Source organism: Quercus robur, chromosome 10 (genome assembly GCF_932294415.1).
Source record: "Quercus robur chromosome 10, dhQueRobu3.1, whole genome shotgun sequence".
Lineage (NCBI taxonomy): Eukaryota > Viridiplantae > Streptophyta > Magnoliopsida > Fagales > Fagaceae > Quercus > Quercus robur.
The window spans coordinates 29,231,127-29,250,365 of NC_065543.1; the positions used below are offsets into that span (position 1 = coordinate 29,231,127).

The 19,239-nt window shown below is 30.6% G+C and overlaps 1 protein-coding gene across 1 annotated transcript; it reads right to left on the bottom strand.

The window, feature by feature from the left end:
• Positions 1-10,284: 10,284 nt before the first annotated feature.
• On the bottom strand, positions 10,285-11,199 carry LOC126704025 (uncharacterized). Its single transcript, XM_050403067.1, has 3 exons — positions 11,112-11,199; positions 10,644-10,748; positions 10,285-10,562 (listed from the first exon to the last, which is right to left on the bottom strand). Exons 1-3 carry the CDS (start codon positions 11,197-11,199, stop codon positions 10,285-10,287), a joined length of 471 nt encoding a protein of 156 aa, XP_050259024.1.
• Between the last annotated feature and the right edge of the window lie 8,040 nt (positions 11,200-19,239).

The following is a 19,239-nucleotide window of genomic DNA, read 5'->3' on the forward strand; positions in this document are numbered from 1 at the left end:
AATACTTACTACAAGCACGTTCATTTCTAACTGGATGACTCCAATCCACTACACTACAAAAAAAATTGGTTTTATAGCAGCCTTCCGGCAGTTTTGAAAACTGCCACTATAGGAGACCTAATGTGATGCTTTTAGGAACTGCCACAATAGGTTGACCTATTATGGCAATTTAAAACCAGCGCTATACTCTACTGCAACGCTTTATGAAACTACCACAACATATTAAGCTATTACGGTGTTTCCAAGTACCGCTACAGGTTTTAAATTAATTAATTTTTTTTAAAATGACCTATTACAGCAATTTTAAAACTGCTGCTATGGGTTTTGCCGTAGGTAAGACTTATTATGGCAGTTTTAAAACTGCTACTATATAGTAAGACCTATTATAGCGGTTTCCAACCGCCACTATAGGTTTTTAATTAAATCTTTTTTTTTTACTGACCTATTATGGTGAGTTTAAAATTGTCGCTATATAGTAAGGCCTATTACCACGGTATCTAACCGTTGCTATAGGTTTTTAATTAATTTTTTTTTTCATTGATCTATTACGGCAATTTTAAAACCACCGCTATGTTCAAATTATTCACGGATTTGAATGACCTATTGCAGCGGTTTTAAAATAGTCATAATACGTTTAAATTACAAAATTTTAAGAGGGCCTATTGTGATAGTTTTGAATCGCCGCAATAGGAATTCACAATAGAAATACCTATTACAATAGTTTAAAAACCGTTGCAATAAGATTAAAGTCAAAAACTGTGTTTACAGAATTCCTTTGTGAAATCCTTTGGATTTTGGTAATGGATTAGCGTTATTGTGTTATTTAGTAACGTTGATGTTATATAAACTTATAACATTGCCTTTATTATATTTAGGATGGTGATGATATGGCTGACCATTTTCCTACTGCACAAAATCAATCATCAGGGGAATCTCATCAAGAAATATGCTGCGGTTTTTTTTTTTTTTTTTTTAGGACTATTTAAATTATCTTGTTGCACTAAATGTATTAAATAGTTTGCAGCTTTGACATGACATTCTAGACATTTGGAATGTCTTGTACAGAGCATAACAATTATTATAGCTAGAAATTGTATTATTGTATTTTATTAATTTGATAGCTTGAATATGTTTGATTATTGTGGGGTCTATATTGCGTGCGAAAACTAGATCTAGTCCTTTATTTAATATTGATTTTTGTTTAACCATAAACAGGTTGAGAAAACAAAATGCAGGAAAAATATTTTTGCTTAAATGTTTTTTTTTAAATGACCTATAGTAGCGCTTTTAAACTACCGCTAATACTGGTATTTTAAAAAGACCTATAGCAGCAATCTTGAAACTGCCACTAAAGGTAATATTGGAAAATTTTAAAAATGACTATAGTGGCAATTTAAAACTGCTGGTATAGGTTCAACCTACTATGACGATTTTCAATTTCTGAAAAGTGCCGGGTTAAAAAAAACCGCTGCTAAAGGTTATATTAGAAAAATATAAAAATACCTATAGTAGTCGTTTATTATTGATGTTGCATGCGTTTTCAATAAATATGTTGGCTTATAAAAATAGTATAATTGTAAATTATAATTATAATGTTATATATTAGACTATTAGTTATTAAAAAATATTTCTATATTAACATTATGAAGAAAATTTTAAAATAAACTTAGAATTTTTATATTTACTTAAATAATAAGAAACTTATACTTTTTTTTTTTTTTTAAGAAGGTCATAGCTTAAAAGTTCATTAGCTTATTTAGATTAAAAATATAAACTAGTTAAAAGTACAAGTTTGCCTAAAATAAGTGAGACTTTCTTAAGCCAACTTATAAGCTTAAAAGAAATGAATCCTTAGTGTGTAATCTTGTGTGCACTAGAAAATTGTTTCCTAATTGTTTGACACTAGAGAGAATTATACTGAGAACTAATGTGACTTAGAAAAAAATAAATGAGTAATATTCATTAAAGACTAAGTTTGTACTAATAGTCATTCTCAAAAACAAAAATGTTTGTAGTAATAGTTAACTTACTAATGACAACGCAGTAAATGTAAGAGAATTTTAAAGCAAACGAATAGAATAAATTTGTACCATTTGTTTTGATTTTTTTTTTTAGTTATTGACTTACACTTATATTTTCCATAAATTTATGGAAAATGAGATAAAAAATAATTTTAAAAAATTACAAGAATTTTAAATGGCTTACCCCCATCTTTGGATCTAGAATTATAGCAAATATCTGCATCAATATAAAAACTCTATGTAAAACTTTTACTTTAAGAAAAAGAGGCCATAACAGAAAAGTAATAGCTGATGAAAAACAACACAGAGAAACCGAAGTTAAGCAAAGATATAATAGCAATTTAATGGAAAAACTAAATAAATAAATTAAAAAAAAAAAAAAATCATGAAACCAATGATAACATAACTTCTTCAAATTTACAATAATCTAAGATATCTAGTCATTCTCTTAGAAACCAAGGATAAATACTATATCTATATTGATACGCATGTTTGTACCCCACCACTAAAAACTATTAAATCTATTGAATCAAATCATTTATATATTCCGGAAAACTAAGAGCATGTTTGGATATGATTACAAACCAATATGTAAATAAAATTTCAATTAAAAAAACTATTACATTATATAAATGAGAAAAATATAAAATATTTTATAACTTCATTTTATTTAAGAATCAAGAGAATTTAAACTTGAAGCCCCTTTCTCACATATTTCCTTTATTCCATAAGTTTTTTTTTTTTTCACTTCCTAGTTTCTACCTAAAATCATGTGTTTTAAATAATGCTTTTTCTTTTTTTATACAAGATAAAATTCTACTCTAATCTAATCAAAATGTATATGTGTGTGAAGCTCTCTCTTGAAGACTTGAACCCCGACATTCCCCCCCCCCCCACCTCACAAGAACTTTATTCTTGTAGAATGACCATCAAACCAATTGTGCGCGGTGGTAATCATGTTATTCTTAAAACAAGCATATTCTTGTATACAAATATATGTAATTATAGATATATGACCATTAATAAAATCAACAAATAATTATAGGCTATATATTTATAGTTGCATGAATTTATGAAAATCTATATCTATATACAATACAATAACATAAATAGGTCTAGACTCTGTATAGAGTTTTCATTTGAATTTTGACTTGTGAAATATTTATGTTATCCTTAGCGTGGAAACTAAGGGTCCGTTTGGATACAGCTGAAAACTGAAAACTAAAAAATACTATAGCAAAATAATTTTTAAATGTGTAAATAGTACCGTGAGACCCATTTTTAATAAAAAAATTGCTGAAAAGTGAGGTTTGTGGTCCCGTGATTGAAAAGTTGCTGAAAATTTTATTAAAAGGTGCTAGAAAAGTTGCTGAGGTGTGCACTATTCACACCTTTCCAGTCAACAATCATGGCATAGAGAATAAAAAAAAAGGGTGAAACGCGTTTTGCGTCCAGATGTGGACGCAACCTGGATGCAAAACGCAGTACCCAAACAGAGGCTAAGGTTTTTTTTTTTTTTTTTTTCCTATGTATTTGTTGTATACTACCTAAGAAATACTCAATTAAGGGTGTGTTTAGTTCGAAGAAAATTGATTTCTAAAAATACTTTTTGAATTTAAGAGTGTTTAGGACGAGGGAAAATGTTGGTCAATCAGAAATTGTTTTTCGGTTGATTGTAGAATAAAGGCACTTATGGTAGAAATTGGTTCATGCTTTCATTTTTCATAAAACCATTTCCGCCTCATTCAAAACTTATTAACCGAACCTCCCCCCTTACTGCCTACCACCTAACCACCACCCCACTAATGTCCCTAGTTTCCAGTGGCCAACCATCGTCAAAGTGTCGGTATAGGTGCACATATCGGTACTCGTGCACATACCGATTGTACCAGCCTGTACGGTATGGTATCCTTTTCCTTAGATGATATGCTATTCTTTAATAAATTTGTAGCTAAGGAACAATTCAATATTATATTTAGGCTTAAGTTTTTTTTAAACAAAATTAGAAACATATGGATCTAGGTCAACTTTGTGATTAGCTTTCTAATCATTCATTAAAAAATAATAATTACTTTGTGCATTTTGAAATTTGGACTTTTATAAATATAAGAACTTTTTATGAAATGAAATTTGCGATTTTTTTTTTTTTTTTTTTTTTTTTATAAAAGGGTAGGTATTTTATTCATAAACTAATGGAATACTTCAAATTGAAATTTGGGATTTCAATAATATATATATATATATATATTATTTAAATTGTTACAATATACATAATACATGTAAATTATATTTCAATTTCCATATTCATCAAAATTAATTCACAAATAATAGAATAAATTAAACTCAAAAAATCTAAATAAAGGTAATAAAATAAACTTAGGATCAACAAATAGCCCATTGCCCACGTCCCGACCCATTAGCCCGATGACTCGCTGGGATAATGAGCAGCCCGACCCATTTCTGTAGAGGCTCATGTGTAGCCCACTAGCCTAATGGGTCAAGCTATGAACTAGTTTTTATGATCATGGGGGCATAGTAGGTCAGCCCATTAGATTAGCCGTTGGCCCAACTTGTTGCCTAGTCCAATAACATGGAATTCATAACAAAAATATATATGAGAAGAATGGGGAATTGATCTTGAAACATTAAAGCAATTTTTTAAGCACATACTTAAGTGATTGTGTTAAAATTAATTTACTAAATATATTTTTCCAGTAGTCTAGCAACTTAAAATTTAATGATTGACATTTTTTAAATTAAAAGTTAAAAAAAGAAAAAATTGTTTAAAGCTTTAATAAAAAAATTTAATAGATTTGACCTTAAAAAAAATTAAATAAGTGTTAAATTCTTTTATTTTTTTCCTTTAGAAAAAGAGATCAATTTTTTCTTATTAAAAAAAAAGTAAAATAAGATGTTAACACAAGCCCATTAGTCCCAGCCCGGTAGCCTAGCATACTAAAGAAAAAATGAGCATTGCCTAAGGGTAGGATTATAAGCTAGGGATTTCTCTTTCAACCTAGCCTAACTTGGCCCATTAACTAGTCAACGGCTTGTTATGACCAGCCCATTGTGCCCATAGGCCTAGTAAAAATGGGCCGACTTGGCCTATTGGTGACCCTTATTAAACCTATATATATCTCCAGTTCAGTTGTGTTAGATGGGTTAAAAAAACTATCAACTTGAATCTGTTCCAACCTAAGGCGAAAAAGAATTCTAACTATTAAAGACAGTAACCCAAAGCATTCGGTGAAAATAGAAGAAGAAAAGTCAGAGCCTTCAACAGCTAGTTAACGGCTAGTTTCTTAATAGAAACGATGCCGTATAACTTAGCTTATTTATATTCTTAATGAAACGGATCGTTTTGGTATTCTGAGTATTGGTTTATGAAACGGAATGTTTAGTGTGTTGGGCATACTTCATCTTGTCGAAAGACTTCTTCCAATCCTTTGTTCCTATACTTGGTTTCAGAGTTTGCTTCAGAGAGCTCCAACTACCTCCAAGCCTTCCAACTGTCATTCCTTGATTCTCAGCGCATAATGTGGAGTAGGTTACTTTCAGTTAGAACGGTTATAGTCTTTAGAACATTCTTGATGTATTTATGCTATATAAATAGTTTTGATGGTTGTAATTCATTTTAAGCTTCTGTGAAATATATTTCTCTGAGTATTCTTTTCAAATAACTATCATAATTATCAAATTTCATATTAAGAAACACAAAGGGAGGGGGCGAGGGTGAAAGCAAGAGAGAGAGAGAGAGATGTTATTTGCATAGTTATGTCTTCCATTTTGTTTTGCTCAAAACGGCTTGGATTTTTCCTTCCAAGTAGTTAACCGATACAAATCTCTTATCTATTTCATCTCATTCTAAATTTCATCACATTCCTTTCCATTCTAAATTTCATTCTAAATTTCATCACATTCCTTTCCATCTATTCCAATAAGTTCCACCCAGTATGGTGATTTAGATTGGCATGTAAACGAATTTTTTTTTTTCTTCTTAAACCCATAATTTTAAATACTTCACTCACAAATGACTTTTTATTATTATTTTTCCTTTAACAATATATTTCTCTTGTTTACATTACTCACATGGCACATGGTTTTTTTCTTCACTTATATATGACATATTATATATTTATATTACGTAATGACAATATTAAGAATATGCATTATTTGATTTTGAATTAATAATTTGATATGGTATAATATAATGTGATGCAGACTTAGGTATGTATATACATAGCTTTAGCAGTAATCCCGAAATGGTACTCTGAAATAGACTAGTATCAAAATGTTTTGTTTTAACTTTTAATGGACAAATCGAAATGGGTCCAAAATAGTATTCAAAACATTATTTGAAGTTATCCATTTAGAAGAGCATCATATAGCAACTAGGTTTGAGTGATTATGACAAGCACTGCCTTCAAATAAATAATGATTTTTAATTATTATAATTATTTTCTAACTCAATTTTTTTTTTCGATACTAAATGTAAATACCTCATTTTGCAATTTTTTTCAACCTCGTTCTAAGTGCATATGGACATTTTACGGTGTAAGGAAAAAACTAATTTTTACCATTCAATATCTCTGCACTTAAAAGAAAAAAAGAAAAAAAAGTTTTAATTATCAAAATGACATTGCATGTGTTAAATCAAACCAACAGAATAAGAGTTATAACAAGTCGTTATGTTTGGTTCTTTAACATATAAACTGCTTTAAAAATCATTTTGAGAAACCTACTGACCAAGCTTACTTTTATGTATTTACTAAATGGATGTACTCCCCCCCCCCCCCCTCCCCCCCAAAAAAAAAAAAAAAAAAAAACACTGGAACCTGCTAATTTTATGGGAACTTGTCAGATTGCATTAAATATAAGTATATAACCAACCTACTTAACTTAAGGTTATTATTCTAGATTTTATGGTAAATATAGTAGTCCAAATCAGTGTTTTTATTTTGTTTGTGAACAGCACATGGGCCCCTAGCTTTTACAAGCATTCATAGCTCACCGTGAAAAGTCCAAGTTTGGGCCTATTGGTAAACCCACATAGGTCTAGTCTTTACTCTTTATCTTTCAAAATACACTCCTTCAATCCTCCAAATAAAAACCATCGGCTTGGCCATATATGAAAATAAAATAGTAAATGGTAAATTAAACCCATAAAATTTGGGGTATTTGAACTTTACACTCTAAAATTTCAAGATTTGAAATTTACCCTTTAAAGTTTAGGAATGTTTAGATTTTACACCCTCACGTTTCAAAACTTGGATTTTACCTTCTAAAGTTTGGAAGTGTTTAAATTTTACACCTCCAAATTTTGAAACTTCACGGCGTAAAATCCAAAAATTCCTAAACTTTAGGAATAAAATCCAAATTTTAAGAAATAAAATCCAAACACCCTTAAAATTTAGGGGGGTAAAATTCAAATTTTGAAACATTAGAGTTTTAAACACTTCCAAACTTTAGAGGGTAAAATCTAAATTCTGAAATTTTAAAATGTAAAATCCAAATATCCCTAAACTCTAAGAGTGTAATTTAAAATTTACACTTATTTAACTCTATACGTTCCACTCCTTTGGACTTTACTTTGTCTTTTCACATTTATCTAGATTAAGCTGCAATTAACTAATTGAATAACATACTAATAAAAAAGGAAATTAAAAGTGGATCATTTATATTGATAGATACACCAACTGAGACTGCTACTATATAATGATAGTGTATCAGTGTTGTAATTTATAAGATATTTAGGATTTTTTTTGGTAGTGATGTGTGTGATTTATGGAGTAGTTTTTTTCCTGGTAGTTACTAAGCTTTTCTTTTTCTTTTTCTTTGTCTTTTAAGTTCATAAAAATTTACATATACTTTAAAAAAATTTGGTGAATCTTTACATACACCATAATTGCATACATTCCACTACTTAATGTTTGTAACTGAAAAGAAGTCCTTTGGTTACTGGAGGACATATCCTTTTTATTGTTTCATATTGTTCTTCCATTTATTGAATATAAATTGCAGAAATTCAGTTATAATTTTAAATTTCCATGGTTGTATTTAATGATTGATGATTTATTATAATTGCGTGTACGCAACAGTTGATTTTCTTGAACTTTAAGGGTTTAAGTGTTTGGTTATTTAATATTATGATTTGAAGAGGTTGCTGAATTTAAATGTTAAGTAAGATTTTTTTCTCAAAAAAAAAAAATGTTAAGTAAAATGAGTTGTATGAGATTATTTTTAGATTGTTAAATAATTGGAGTTATAAATTTACCTAAAATGAGGAAAGGTCATGGAATATTTAGTTTATTATCTAATTTAATTAACAAATTCAGTATTAACACTCCTTATATTTAGTGTGAACATTCCTTAGGATTTAAATTTATTTCTTGAACTTTAAAGGTTTAAATGTTTGGTTATCTAATATTATGATTTTGAGGAGGTTGCTGAATTTAAAGGTTTAAATGTAAAGTCAAATGAGTTGTATGAGATGATTTTTTTTTTTTTATTGTGAAATATTGGAGTTATAAATTTACCTAAAATGATGATAGATCATGGAACATTTAGTTTATTTATCTAATTTAATTAACAAATTCAGTATGAATACGCCTTATATTTAGTGTAAACATTACTTAGGATTTAAATTTATACATGTTTTTGTATGGATGAATACTTTATGAAATAGAAATTCACCACCAGCAACTGCACTATAACTCGTGTCAAATTCCCTCTCCTTATAGTCCTTTCCATGTTCTCCATTAATTTTTATAGGTGAAAATAATTGAAAAGTGTTTTAGCCTTTTAGGTAAACCTGATCAAGCCGGGGAGGTGGGGTCATTTGAAACAATAAAGTTCAATGGCTAAAAGGCTTCTTCATCAATATAGGTATTGGCGTATTGCCACAAATAATTTAGCTGAATTGTGTGATGCCAGGTATGAATTAAATCTTGAATGGCAATCAGGTTACAAATATGTTAATTTGGAAATGGATTCCCAAACAGTGCTTAATTAGTTAACAACTAATTATGTTTTTGTACCAGATATTGTTATTTTGATATTTGATTGAAGGTGGGGACTAGACCGTCCACCTCAGACACGTTTTTTGTGAAGTTAGCAGGTGCACAGACGATATGGTAAAAAGAAGCCTTAACCAAGAGAGCAAGGTTATGAAAAATATGAGAGTTGTCCCGCTTTTGTGTATCAACATTTTGTTTAGGACCTTGTGTATTTGGGCACACCACAATATGAGAGTTGTCCCACTTTTATGTATCAACCGTTTTGTATTTGGGCACTCCACGAGCGTGCTCTACAGTTATATATCTCTAAATAAAACTTCCCTTCTGTGAGGGCTGGGGGCTAATTGAAAAATGCTCCCCCCCTCCCTTTATTTATTTAAATTACTGCTTATTTTGCAAAGTCTGCTGGCTCTAGATATGAAATGCTCTAGACATGCTCCGGTTCAACTTGAAATGCTCTAGACATGGCCCAAATTCACTCTAACAAAACCCATACACTTAATTCTGATGTGGATGGGCTTTGAGGTCCATTAGAATTTTTGAGAGAGGTTGAAACTCTCAAAAATTCTAATGGACCTCAAAGCCCATCCACATCAAAACTATAATTCACGATTACTTTTACGAACTTGTCATTCTAGGGACGCAACACATATGCCACACCATTTTACTAATTGATAGAAAAATGCAGTAATTATGTTGTGATCTTTGTTGGTGGTTTGTGGAGATTTCTTTGAAAGAGTTTACTCTTTAATAACATTAAGCTTTCATCAGAACTTCGACACAAAGAACAGCCTCTAAATCTGTTATAAGCAAAGATTATATGAATAGTTCTCATCATCCGGTTCCAACACTCATTGGTAGCAAGAAAACCAAAAGTCAACCTTATTCTGACATCTGCTCCTTTAAAGACTGCCACTTTATTCAACTGAAAACTCAAACAACATTGTGTGTTGATACTTCTCACCAGGTTCAACAACAATAGAAGGGAAGTTTGTTTGGTTTATGGCATTTGGGAATCCCTGAGTCTCCAAACATAGCCCGGCACCTCCTTTACCAACAACCCCATTTACATAGTTCCCAGTGTAAAACTGCATCCCAGGGGCATTGCTTCACAAGTTAAGGATCCTCGAGCTTGATGGGCCCTGCACTTTCGCAGCATGTTTCAAACCCATTTTTTCCTCCCCGCATGCCACAGTCTAGAACATAGTTTTGGTCATACCCTACACCAACCTCATGGATTGACTCACCTATCCTCTTCTCAGCAGTGAAATCAAAGGGGTATCCTTAACTGGCATGATTTCACCAGTTGGGATTGGGTTCTGATCCACAGGAGTAACATGGTTTGCCCTAATCTGAATTGAATGGTCAAGAACGTTTCCAGAGTTGTGGCCAGCTAAATTCCAGTATATATGCTGAGCTAAGCTGATTGGAGTTGGCTTGTTTGGCACAGCTTCCATGTCAAATCTCATTATTGTGCTTAAAGTAAGCGTGTTAGTTGCAGTCACAGAGACATCACCCGGGTAACCTAGTGACAGGAGAAACAGATATACGCAAATATGAGAGAGAGAATAAGAGACATTGAGCAAGAGCAAGAGAGACAAATTACCTTCCTCCCCATCAGAACTGTGATATTTGAAAGTGATGGATGGATTCTCGCCCTTCGTAATATTAGTTGCCTCCCAAACCTTTTTATCAAATCCCTTGTGCCCACCTAAAGAAAGGGGGAAAAGTTAGTGAGAAAGAGGGAGTGGGAGAGAGTATAATTCATACTACATGAATATAGAACTTGCCCATTTTCAGTTACCTTAAAAGCAGACTTCTAAGAAAAAAGTAAGCTCACAAAATAAAACATAGGTTTTTTTTTTTTTTTTTTTTTGGGTTTCCAAAAGACTTTTCTATAATTGGAGTATAATCTTGATCTGAAGATTCTGAACTATGGGGAATACAGATCAATCCTACAAGCATAAAGTTCTGGTTTAGTTCTTGCAGGTACTAAGCATGTTTTTGAAATTCATTGGGGGTGTGGTGATTCAGAATTAACTTTGTGAGTAATACTTTGACTGATTTTTTGTACAGCATTGAGTGAGAAGCTTTATATTATCAGAGGAGGTTGCGGGGCTGGAAGGTACTTCTGACTCATATTGGTCAATATCTCCATACATTAAATTTTCATTCATCTAATAATAAGTCCATGGACACATGCATCCTTATATATGCTAATAAAAAAAAGGTAATTTGCCTATTCATTTTCATGAGGCACGGTAATCTGGTTATGCTGGGGACGTCAATTTTTATTACGAACTTTTTTTTTTTTTTTTTTTGGTTCTATAGCAGTGTAAAGATGGATAATCAATTGCATGCTGGAGTTCATATAGCCTCAGGAGCGGAAGCAGTGGCATTTGGAGCTCGACTGGGAATTAATACAAGACTGTTGTTTGATGTCATCACAAAAAGTGGGGGGACATCCTGGTATGCAACTCTGTATTGTTCTAGTTATGACTGCTGAAATCTTAGTTTCAACCTTGGTCTCATTTGATGTAATCTTCTGTGTTTGCTAGTGTGAGCACTGTTTGCTAATGAGTATCTAACAGTCTTGTGAGAGAAATTTCCTTTGGAGGATATGATGGTCTTAGTATGATTTTATTCACTAGTTGGGCTCTCCACTCAAGGTTTTGAAACCCAAACCGGACCGTACGATTCAACCGGAAAAATCTCGAACAGTTCATATTTGCGGTTCTTTTAGCCTCAAGAACTGCTCTATGAGAAAAAAGCAGGGATCTGTGCGAACCACAGTCAGACCTCACGATTCTGAGAACCGTAATCAGACCGTTTCTCATGGTTTCCTACTTCCCATTGAATCTGAACCTAAAAAAATAAAATTAAAAAAAAAAACACAGAAAAGGAGAAAAGGAAGAAGACGACGACGAAGCAGGGGTGGCGCCATGAAGCAACTGCTTCTTCTTCTTCTTCTTTCTTTTTTTTTCTTCTTCTTCTCTATCCGTCTCCCTCTCTCCTTTTTTTGCTGAACTTTGTTATGTATGTGGTCTGGTTTCGCACTTTCTCTTTCTTTGTATTTGTTATGACTACACTGACACTAGCTACTAGCATTAGAAATATTGAAAGCTTCCTAAGCTCTCCATGTGTCTACAGTACACTGACACTAGCTGCCTAACATTGGAAACATTGAAAGCTTTTAAATTTTGAATAAAAGATGAGCTCTCCACGTGAAAGGAAAGAAAGGATAAATAATGAAAAGAATAAAAAATCACAATTAAATGTTACTACAATATTTTTATAATGTTTCACAGTAAATTTTAAGTAACAGATTAGTATTAGTTAATATTGATGAGTAAAAAAATAATTTCAATTGTAGGTTCAAATTAAAACTAGTAACTTTTCACATAAATTTTGTTGTGAAAGTATTGCTAAAAATGTTGTAGACTTCTTCGCTATTTCTGGAGACTTCTTCTTTGCTGCTGTGTGCTTTAGTGTCAACTACTAACATATAATGTTTTCTTGTTGTCAAGCACTTCCTTCTTGGGTTTTGTTATTTATTTAACTTTAACAATTTTTAAATGCTTGGACATCTTCTGATCTAGCTTTTGATTTTTTTTTTTTTTTTTAATTCATAATAAATGGTGAACAGTGACTATTCAAATGGGCTTGGGAAAAAAATGATCGGCTGTCAAATGGGCTTGGCCATGAGCAAATAAACTAATTTGTCTCTTAACTGTTTTATTGGGTTTCATAAAATAAAAATTATTGGGTATTAAAGTGTGCTTTGTCATGACTTAAAAATAATTTAGAAACTCAATAGCTATTAATGTTTTTTTAGAATTTAATAATTTTTATTTGTATTATGAAAGTTATGTTATAAAAAAATACTATCTATATTTGTTTTGGACTATTTTAGTTAATTTTTCTATTTTTTATTAATTTAATGATTTTATATATATTTAAAATAATTATTAAATTAATTATAACGTCATCACGGTTCGACCCCGGTTTAACCTCGGTTCGACCTCAAAAACCTTGAACCTCTTCTTTTTACGGTTCAATGAACGGTTCGAATCTGAAAACCTTGTTTATTACAATAACAAAAAATCATTGCAATAACATCAAAGTCATTGCAATAGTTTATGCAAGTTGTAATAAATTTTGAGGTAATAAATTTGTGCAACAAAAAATTTCATTGCAATAATCACTAAATATTTTAATGACAACTTTGATGCAATGATATATATGTTGTTGCAATAAACAATTTATTGCAATGATATATTTGTTATAATAAATAATTGTTTCATATTTGTCATTGCAATAGGTTGTAAAATAATTAATATCTATGTTGTTGCAATAAACAATTTATTGCAATGATATATTTGTTGTAATAAATAATTGTTTCATATTTGTCGTTGCAATAGATTGTAAAATAATTAATATCAAGTAATCGCAATGATATATTCTCGTTTAATGTTTGTACTTCACGACCAACAACTACTAAATATATTGAATCAAATCATAACTGATTGAAGGAAATCCAAAAACTGCATTGTCATAGAAACGTAAACTTCTTTCCATTTCCCATTATTTTTCTGAAAATTTTTCATTTTCAATCTAGTTCTCCAACACAAATAGGGAGATATTTATATCAATAATTCAATGTAATAACCAAAGAATACAAAGTGAATTGGTATGAAATGCTTTATGCAATGCAATCTGATATGGTGAGACAGGTCCAACTTGGACCAAATATTCACTTCTCACTCCCTTGCTTCTCACTCCATGCTATTCTCTAATAAATTTCTAGCTACGGAACCATTAAATATTACATTTGGGCTTAAGTTTTTTAGTACAAAATTAGAAACATATGGATCTAGGTCAGCTTTTAATAGTCAAACCAACAGATTAAGAGTTATAACAAAAGCAACTTTTAATGGTCAACAAGAAGAAGAAGAAGAAGAAGAAGAATTTTGAGTCATGAAATATTTATGTTATCCTTAACATGGAAACTAAGTTTTGTTTTATATTTATTTGTTATATACTACTTGAGAAATAATCAATTAAGGGTGTGTTTAGTTTAAAGAAAATTGATCAAGAAGAAGAAGAAGAAGAATTTATGCCTTAATGTGAGGGAGTTTCAAGAGTGAAAAAGAAAAACAATGACCTTTAATGTGACGGAGTTTCAAGAGTGAAGAAGAAAAGAATGTGAAAATTTTTGTAAAAGAAACTAAGGCTGCGTTTGAATCGACTTCAAACGCATTCCGGAAATGATTTTCCGGAAAATAGGTGTGTTTGGTTGGTCCGGAAAATTCTATTTTCCGGAAATTGAAATCCGTTGACCGAAAAAAAAGGCCTTTGACCACGGAAATCAATTACCGGCTCTATTTTCACTTCAAAGGATTTCCGGAAAAGAGAGAAAGAGAGAGAGAGAGAGAGCGCGAGCGCGAGGGAGAAGACCAGTCTGCGCCGATCTCCAGTCCTAAGACCAGTCCGACGACGGCTCGCCTTCGCGAGATCGCGCTGGATCGAGATCGCGATCGACGGCGTGATCTCGCGAAGCGTCGTTCGCGAGATCGCGCCGTCGATCGCGATCACGCCTTCGCGAGATCGCGCCGGATCGAGATCGCGATCTCGCGAAGCGTTGATCGCGATCTCGCGAACGCGAGATCGCGCCGTCGCGAGATCGCGACGTTGATCGCGATCTCGCCTTCGCGAGATCGCGCCGGCGAGATCGCGATCCGCCGGCGAGATCGCGATCGCGCGATCTGGATTTGTGTTTTCTGCTTGTTTCTGGATTTGTGTTTTCCTTTCTTCTTTTCCAAACACTAGAAAATGTTTTCCGGAAAATTTTTTGAAATGCAACCAAACACACAGAAATATTTTCATTTTCCAGAAATTAGCATTTCCGGAAAATATGTATTTTCCGGAAAACGTTTTACGGCAACCAAACACAGCCTAAGTGAAGAAAAAGAATGACCTTTAATGTGAGGGAGTTTTAAGAGTGAAATGTGAAAATTTTTGTAAAAGAAAATGAGTAAAGAAGAAAAATAGTTTAAGCAGTCAAAGAATGCAAAGAGTATGAGTTGCTTTATATGGTGGAATCTAATATGGTGACAGGCCCAACTTGGACCCCTATTGACTTTACCGTACAACCATTCAAAGAATCAAATATTCACTTCTCTAATGCTACAGAACTATGCTATTACATTTGAGGTAATAAGTTTGTACAATAAAAATTTTCATTGCAATAATCACTAAATATTTTAATGGCAACTTTGATGCAATGATATATATGTTGTTGCAATAAACAATTTATTGCAATGATATATTTGTTATAATAAATAATTGTTTCATATTTGTCATTGCAATAGGTTATAAAATAATTAATATCTATGTTGTTGCAATAAACAATTTATTGCAATGATATATTTGTTGTGATAAATAATTGTTTCATATTTGTTTCAATTAAGGGTGTGTTTAGTTTAAAGAAAATTGATCAAGAAGAAGAAGAAGAAGAATTTATGCCTTAATGTGAGGGAGTTTCAAGAGTGAAAAAGAAAAACAATGACCTTTAATGTGAGGGAGTTTCAAGAGTGAAGAAGAAAAGAATGTGAAAATTTTTGTAAAAGAAACTAAGTGAAGAAAAAGAATGACCTTTAATGTGAGGGAGTTTTAAGAGTGAAATGTGAAAATTTTTGTAAAAGAAAATGAGTAAAGAAGAAAAATAGTTTAAGTAGTCAAAGAATGCAAAGAGTATGAGTTGTTTTATATGGTGGAATCTGATATGGTGACAAGCCCAACTTGGACCCCTATTGACTTTACCGTACAACCATTCAAAGAATCAAATATTCACTTCTCTAATGTTACAGAACTATGCTATTACATTTGAGGTAATAAGTTTGTACAATAAAAATTTTCATTGCAATAATCACTAAATATTTTAATGGCAACTTTGATGCAATAATATATATGTTGTTGCAATAAACAATTTATTGCAATGATATATTTGTTATAATAAATAATTGTTTCATATTTGTCATTGCAATAGGTTATAAAATAATTAATACCTATGTTGTTGCAATAAACAATTTATTGCAATGATATATTTGTTGTGATAAATAATTTTTTCATATTTGTTTCAATTAAGGGTGTGTTTAGTTTAAAGAAAATTGATCAAGAAGAAGAAGAAGAAGAATTTATGCCTTAATGTGAGGGAGTTTCAAGAGTGAAAAAGAAAAACAATGACCTTTAATGTGAGGGAGTTTCAAGAGTGAAGAAGAAAAGAATGTGAAAATTTTTGTAAAAGAAAATAAGTGAAGAAAAAGAATGACCTTTAATGTGAGGGAGTTTTAAGAGTGAAATGTGAAAATTTTTGTAAAAGAAAATGAGTAAAGAAGAAAAATAGTTTAAGTAGTCAAAGAATGCAAAGAGTATGAGTTGCTTTATATGGTGGAATCTGATATGGTGACAGGCCCAACTTGGACCCCTATTGACTTTACCGTACAACCATTCAAAGAATCAAATATTCACTTCTCTAATGCTACAGAACTATGCTATTACATTTGAGGTAATAAGTTTGTACAATAAAAATTTTCATTGCAATAATCACTAAATATTTTAATGGCAACTTTGATGCAATGATATATATGTTGTTGCAATAAACAATTTATTGCAATGATATATTTGTTATAATAAATAATTGTTTCATATTTGTCATTGCAATAGGTTATAAAATAATTAATATCTATGTTGTTGCAATAAACAATTTATTGCAATGATATATTTGTTGTGATAAATAATTGTTTCATATTTGTTTCAATTAAGGGTGTGTTTAGTTTAAAGAAAATTGATCAAGAAGAAGAAGAAGAAGAATTTATGCCTTAATGTGAGGGAGTTTCAAGAGTGAAAAAGAAAAACAATGACCTTTAATGTGAGGGAGTTTCAAGAGTGAAGAAGAAAAGAATGTGAAAATTTTTGTAAAAGAAACTAAGTGAAGAAAAAGAATGACCTTTAATGTGAGGGAGTTTTAAGAGTGAAATGTGAAAATTTTTGTAAAAGAAAATGAGTAAAGAAGAAAAATAGTTTAAGTAGTTAAAGAATGCAAAGAGTATGAGTTGCTTTATATGGTGGAATCTGATATGGTGACAGGCCCAACTTGGACCCCTATTGACTTTACCATACAACCATTCAAAGAATCAAATATTCACTTCTCTAATGCTACAGAACTATGCTATTACATTTGAGGTAATAAGTTTGTACAATAAAAATTTTCATTGCAATAATCACTAAATATTTTAATGGCAACTTTGATGCAATGATATATATGTTGTTGCAATAAACAATTTATTGCAATGATATATTTGTTATAATAAATAATTGTTTCATATTTGTCATTGCAATAGGTTATAAAATAATTAATATCTTTGTTGTTGCAATAAACAATTTATTGCAATGATATATTTGTTGTGATAAATAATTGTTTCATATTTGTTTCAATTAAGGGTGTGTTTAGTTTAAAGAAAATTGATCAAGAAGAAGAAGAAGAAGAAGAATTTATGCCTTAATGTGAGGGAGTTTCAAGAGTGTAAAAGAAAAACAATGACCTTTAATGTGAGGGAGTTTCAATAGTGAAGAAGAAAAGAATGTGAAAATTTTTGTAAAAGAAACTAAGTGAAGTAAAAGAATGACCTTTAATGTGAGGGAGTTTTAAGAGTGAAATGTGAAAATTTTTGTAAAAGAAAATGAGTAAAGAAGAAAAATAGTTTAAGTAGTCAAAGAATGCAAAGAGTATGAGTTGCTTTATATGGTGGAATCTGATATGGTGACAGGCCCAACTTGGACCCCTACTGACTTTACCGTACAACCATTCAAAGAATCAAATATTCACTTCTCTAATGCTACAGAACTATGCTATTACATTTGAGGTAATAAGTTTGTACAATAAAAATTTTCATTGCAATAATCACTAAATATTTTAATGGCAACTTTGATGCAATGATATAAATGTTGTTGCAATAAACAATTTATTGCAATGATATAATTTATATAATAAATAATTGTTTCATATTTGTCATTGCAATAAGTTATAAAATAATTAATATCTATGTTGTTGCAATAAACAATTTATTGCAATGATATATTTGTTGTAATTAATAATTGTTTTATACCGTACAACCATTCAAAGAATCAAATATTCACTTCTCTAATGCTACGGAACCATGCTATTACATTTGAGGTAATAAGTTTGTGCAATAAAAAATTTTATTGCAATAATCACTAAATATTTTAATGGCAACTTTGATGCAATGATATATATGTTGTTGCAATAAACAATTTATTGCTATGATATAATTGTTATAATAAATAATTGTTTCATATTTGTCATTACAATAAGTTATAAAATAATTAATATCTATGTTGTTGCAATAAACAATTTATTGCAATGGTATATTTGTTGTAATAAATAATTGTTTTATATTTGTTTCAATAAAGAAAATTGATCAAGAAGAAGAATTTATGCCTTAATGTGAGGGAGTTTCAAGGGTGAAAAAGAAAAACAATGACCTTTAATGTGAGGGAGTTTCAAGAGTGAAGAAGAAAAGAATGTGAAAGTTTTTGTAAAAGAAACTGAGTGAAGAAGAAAGTGAAGAAAAAAATGACCTTTAATGTGAGAGAGTTTTAAGAGTGAAATGTGAAAATTTTTTTAAAAGAAAATGAGTAAAAAAGAAAAATAGTTTAAGTATTCAAAGAATGCAAAGAGTATGAGTTGCTTTATGTGGTGAAATCTGATATGATGATAGGTCCAACTTGGACCCCTATTGACTTTACCGTACAACTATTCAAAGAATCAAATATTCACTTCTCTAATGCTACGGAACCATGCTATTACATTTGAGGTAATAATTTTGTGCAACAAAAAATTTCATTGCAATAATCACTAAATATTTTAATGGCAACTTTGATGAATGATATATATGTTATTGCAATAAACAATTTATTGCAATGATATATTTGTTATAATAAATAATTGTTTCATATTTATCATTGCAATAGATTGTAAAATAATTAATATCTATGTTGTTGTAATAAACAATTTATTGCAATGATATATTTGTTGTAATAAATAATTGTTTCATATTTGTCATTACAATAGATTGTAAAATAATTAATATCAAGTAATTGCAATGATATATTCATTTCAT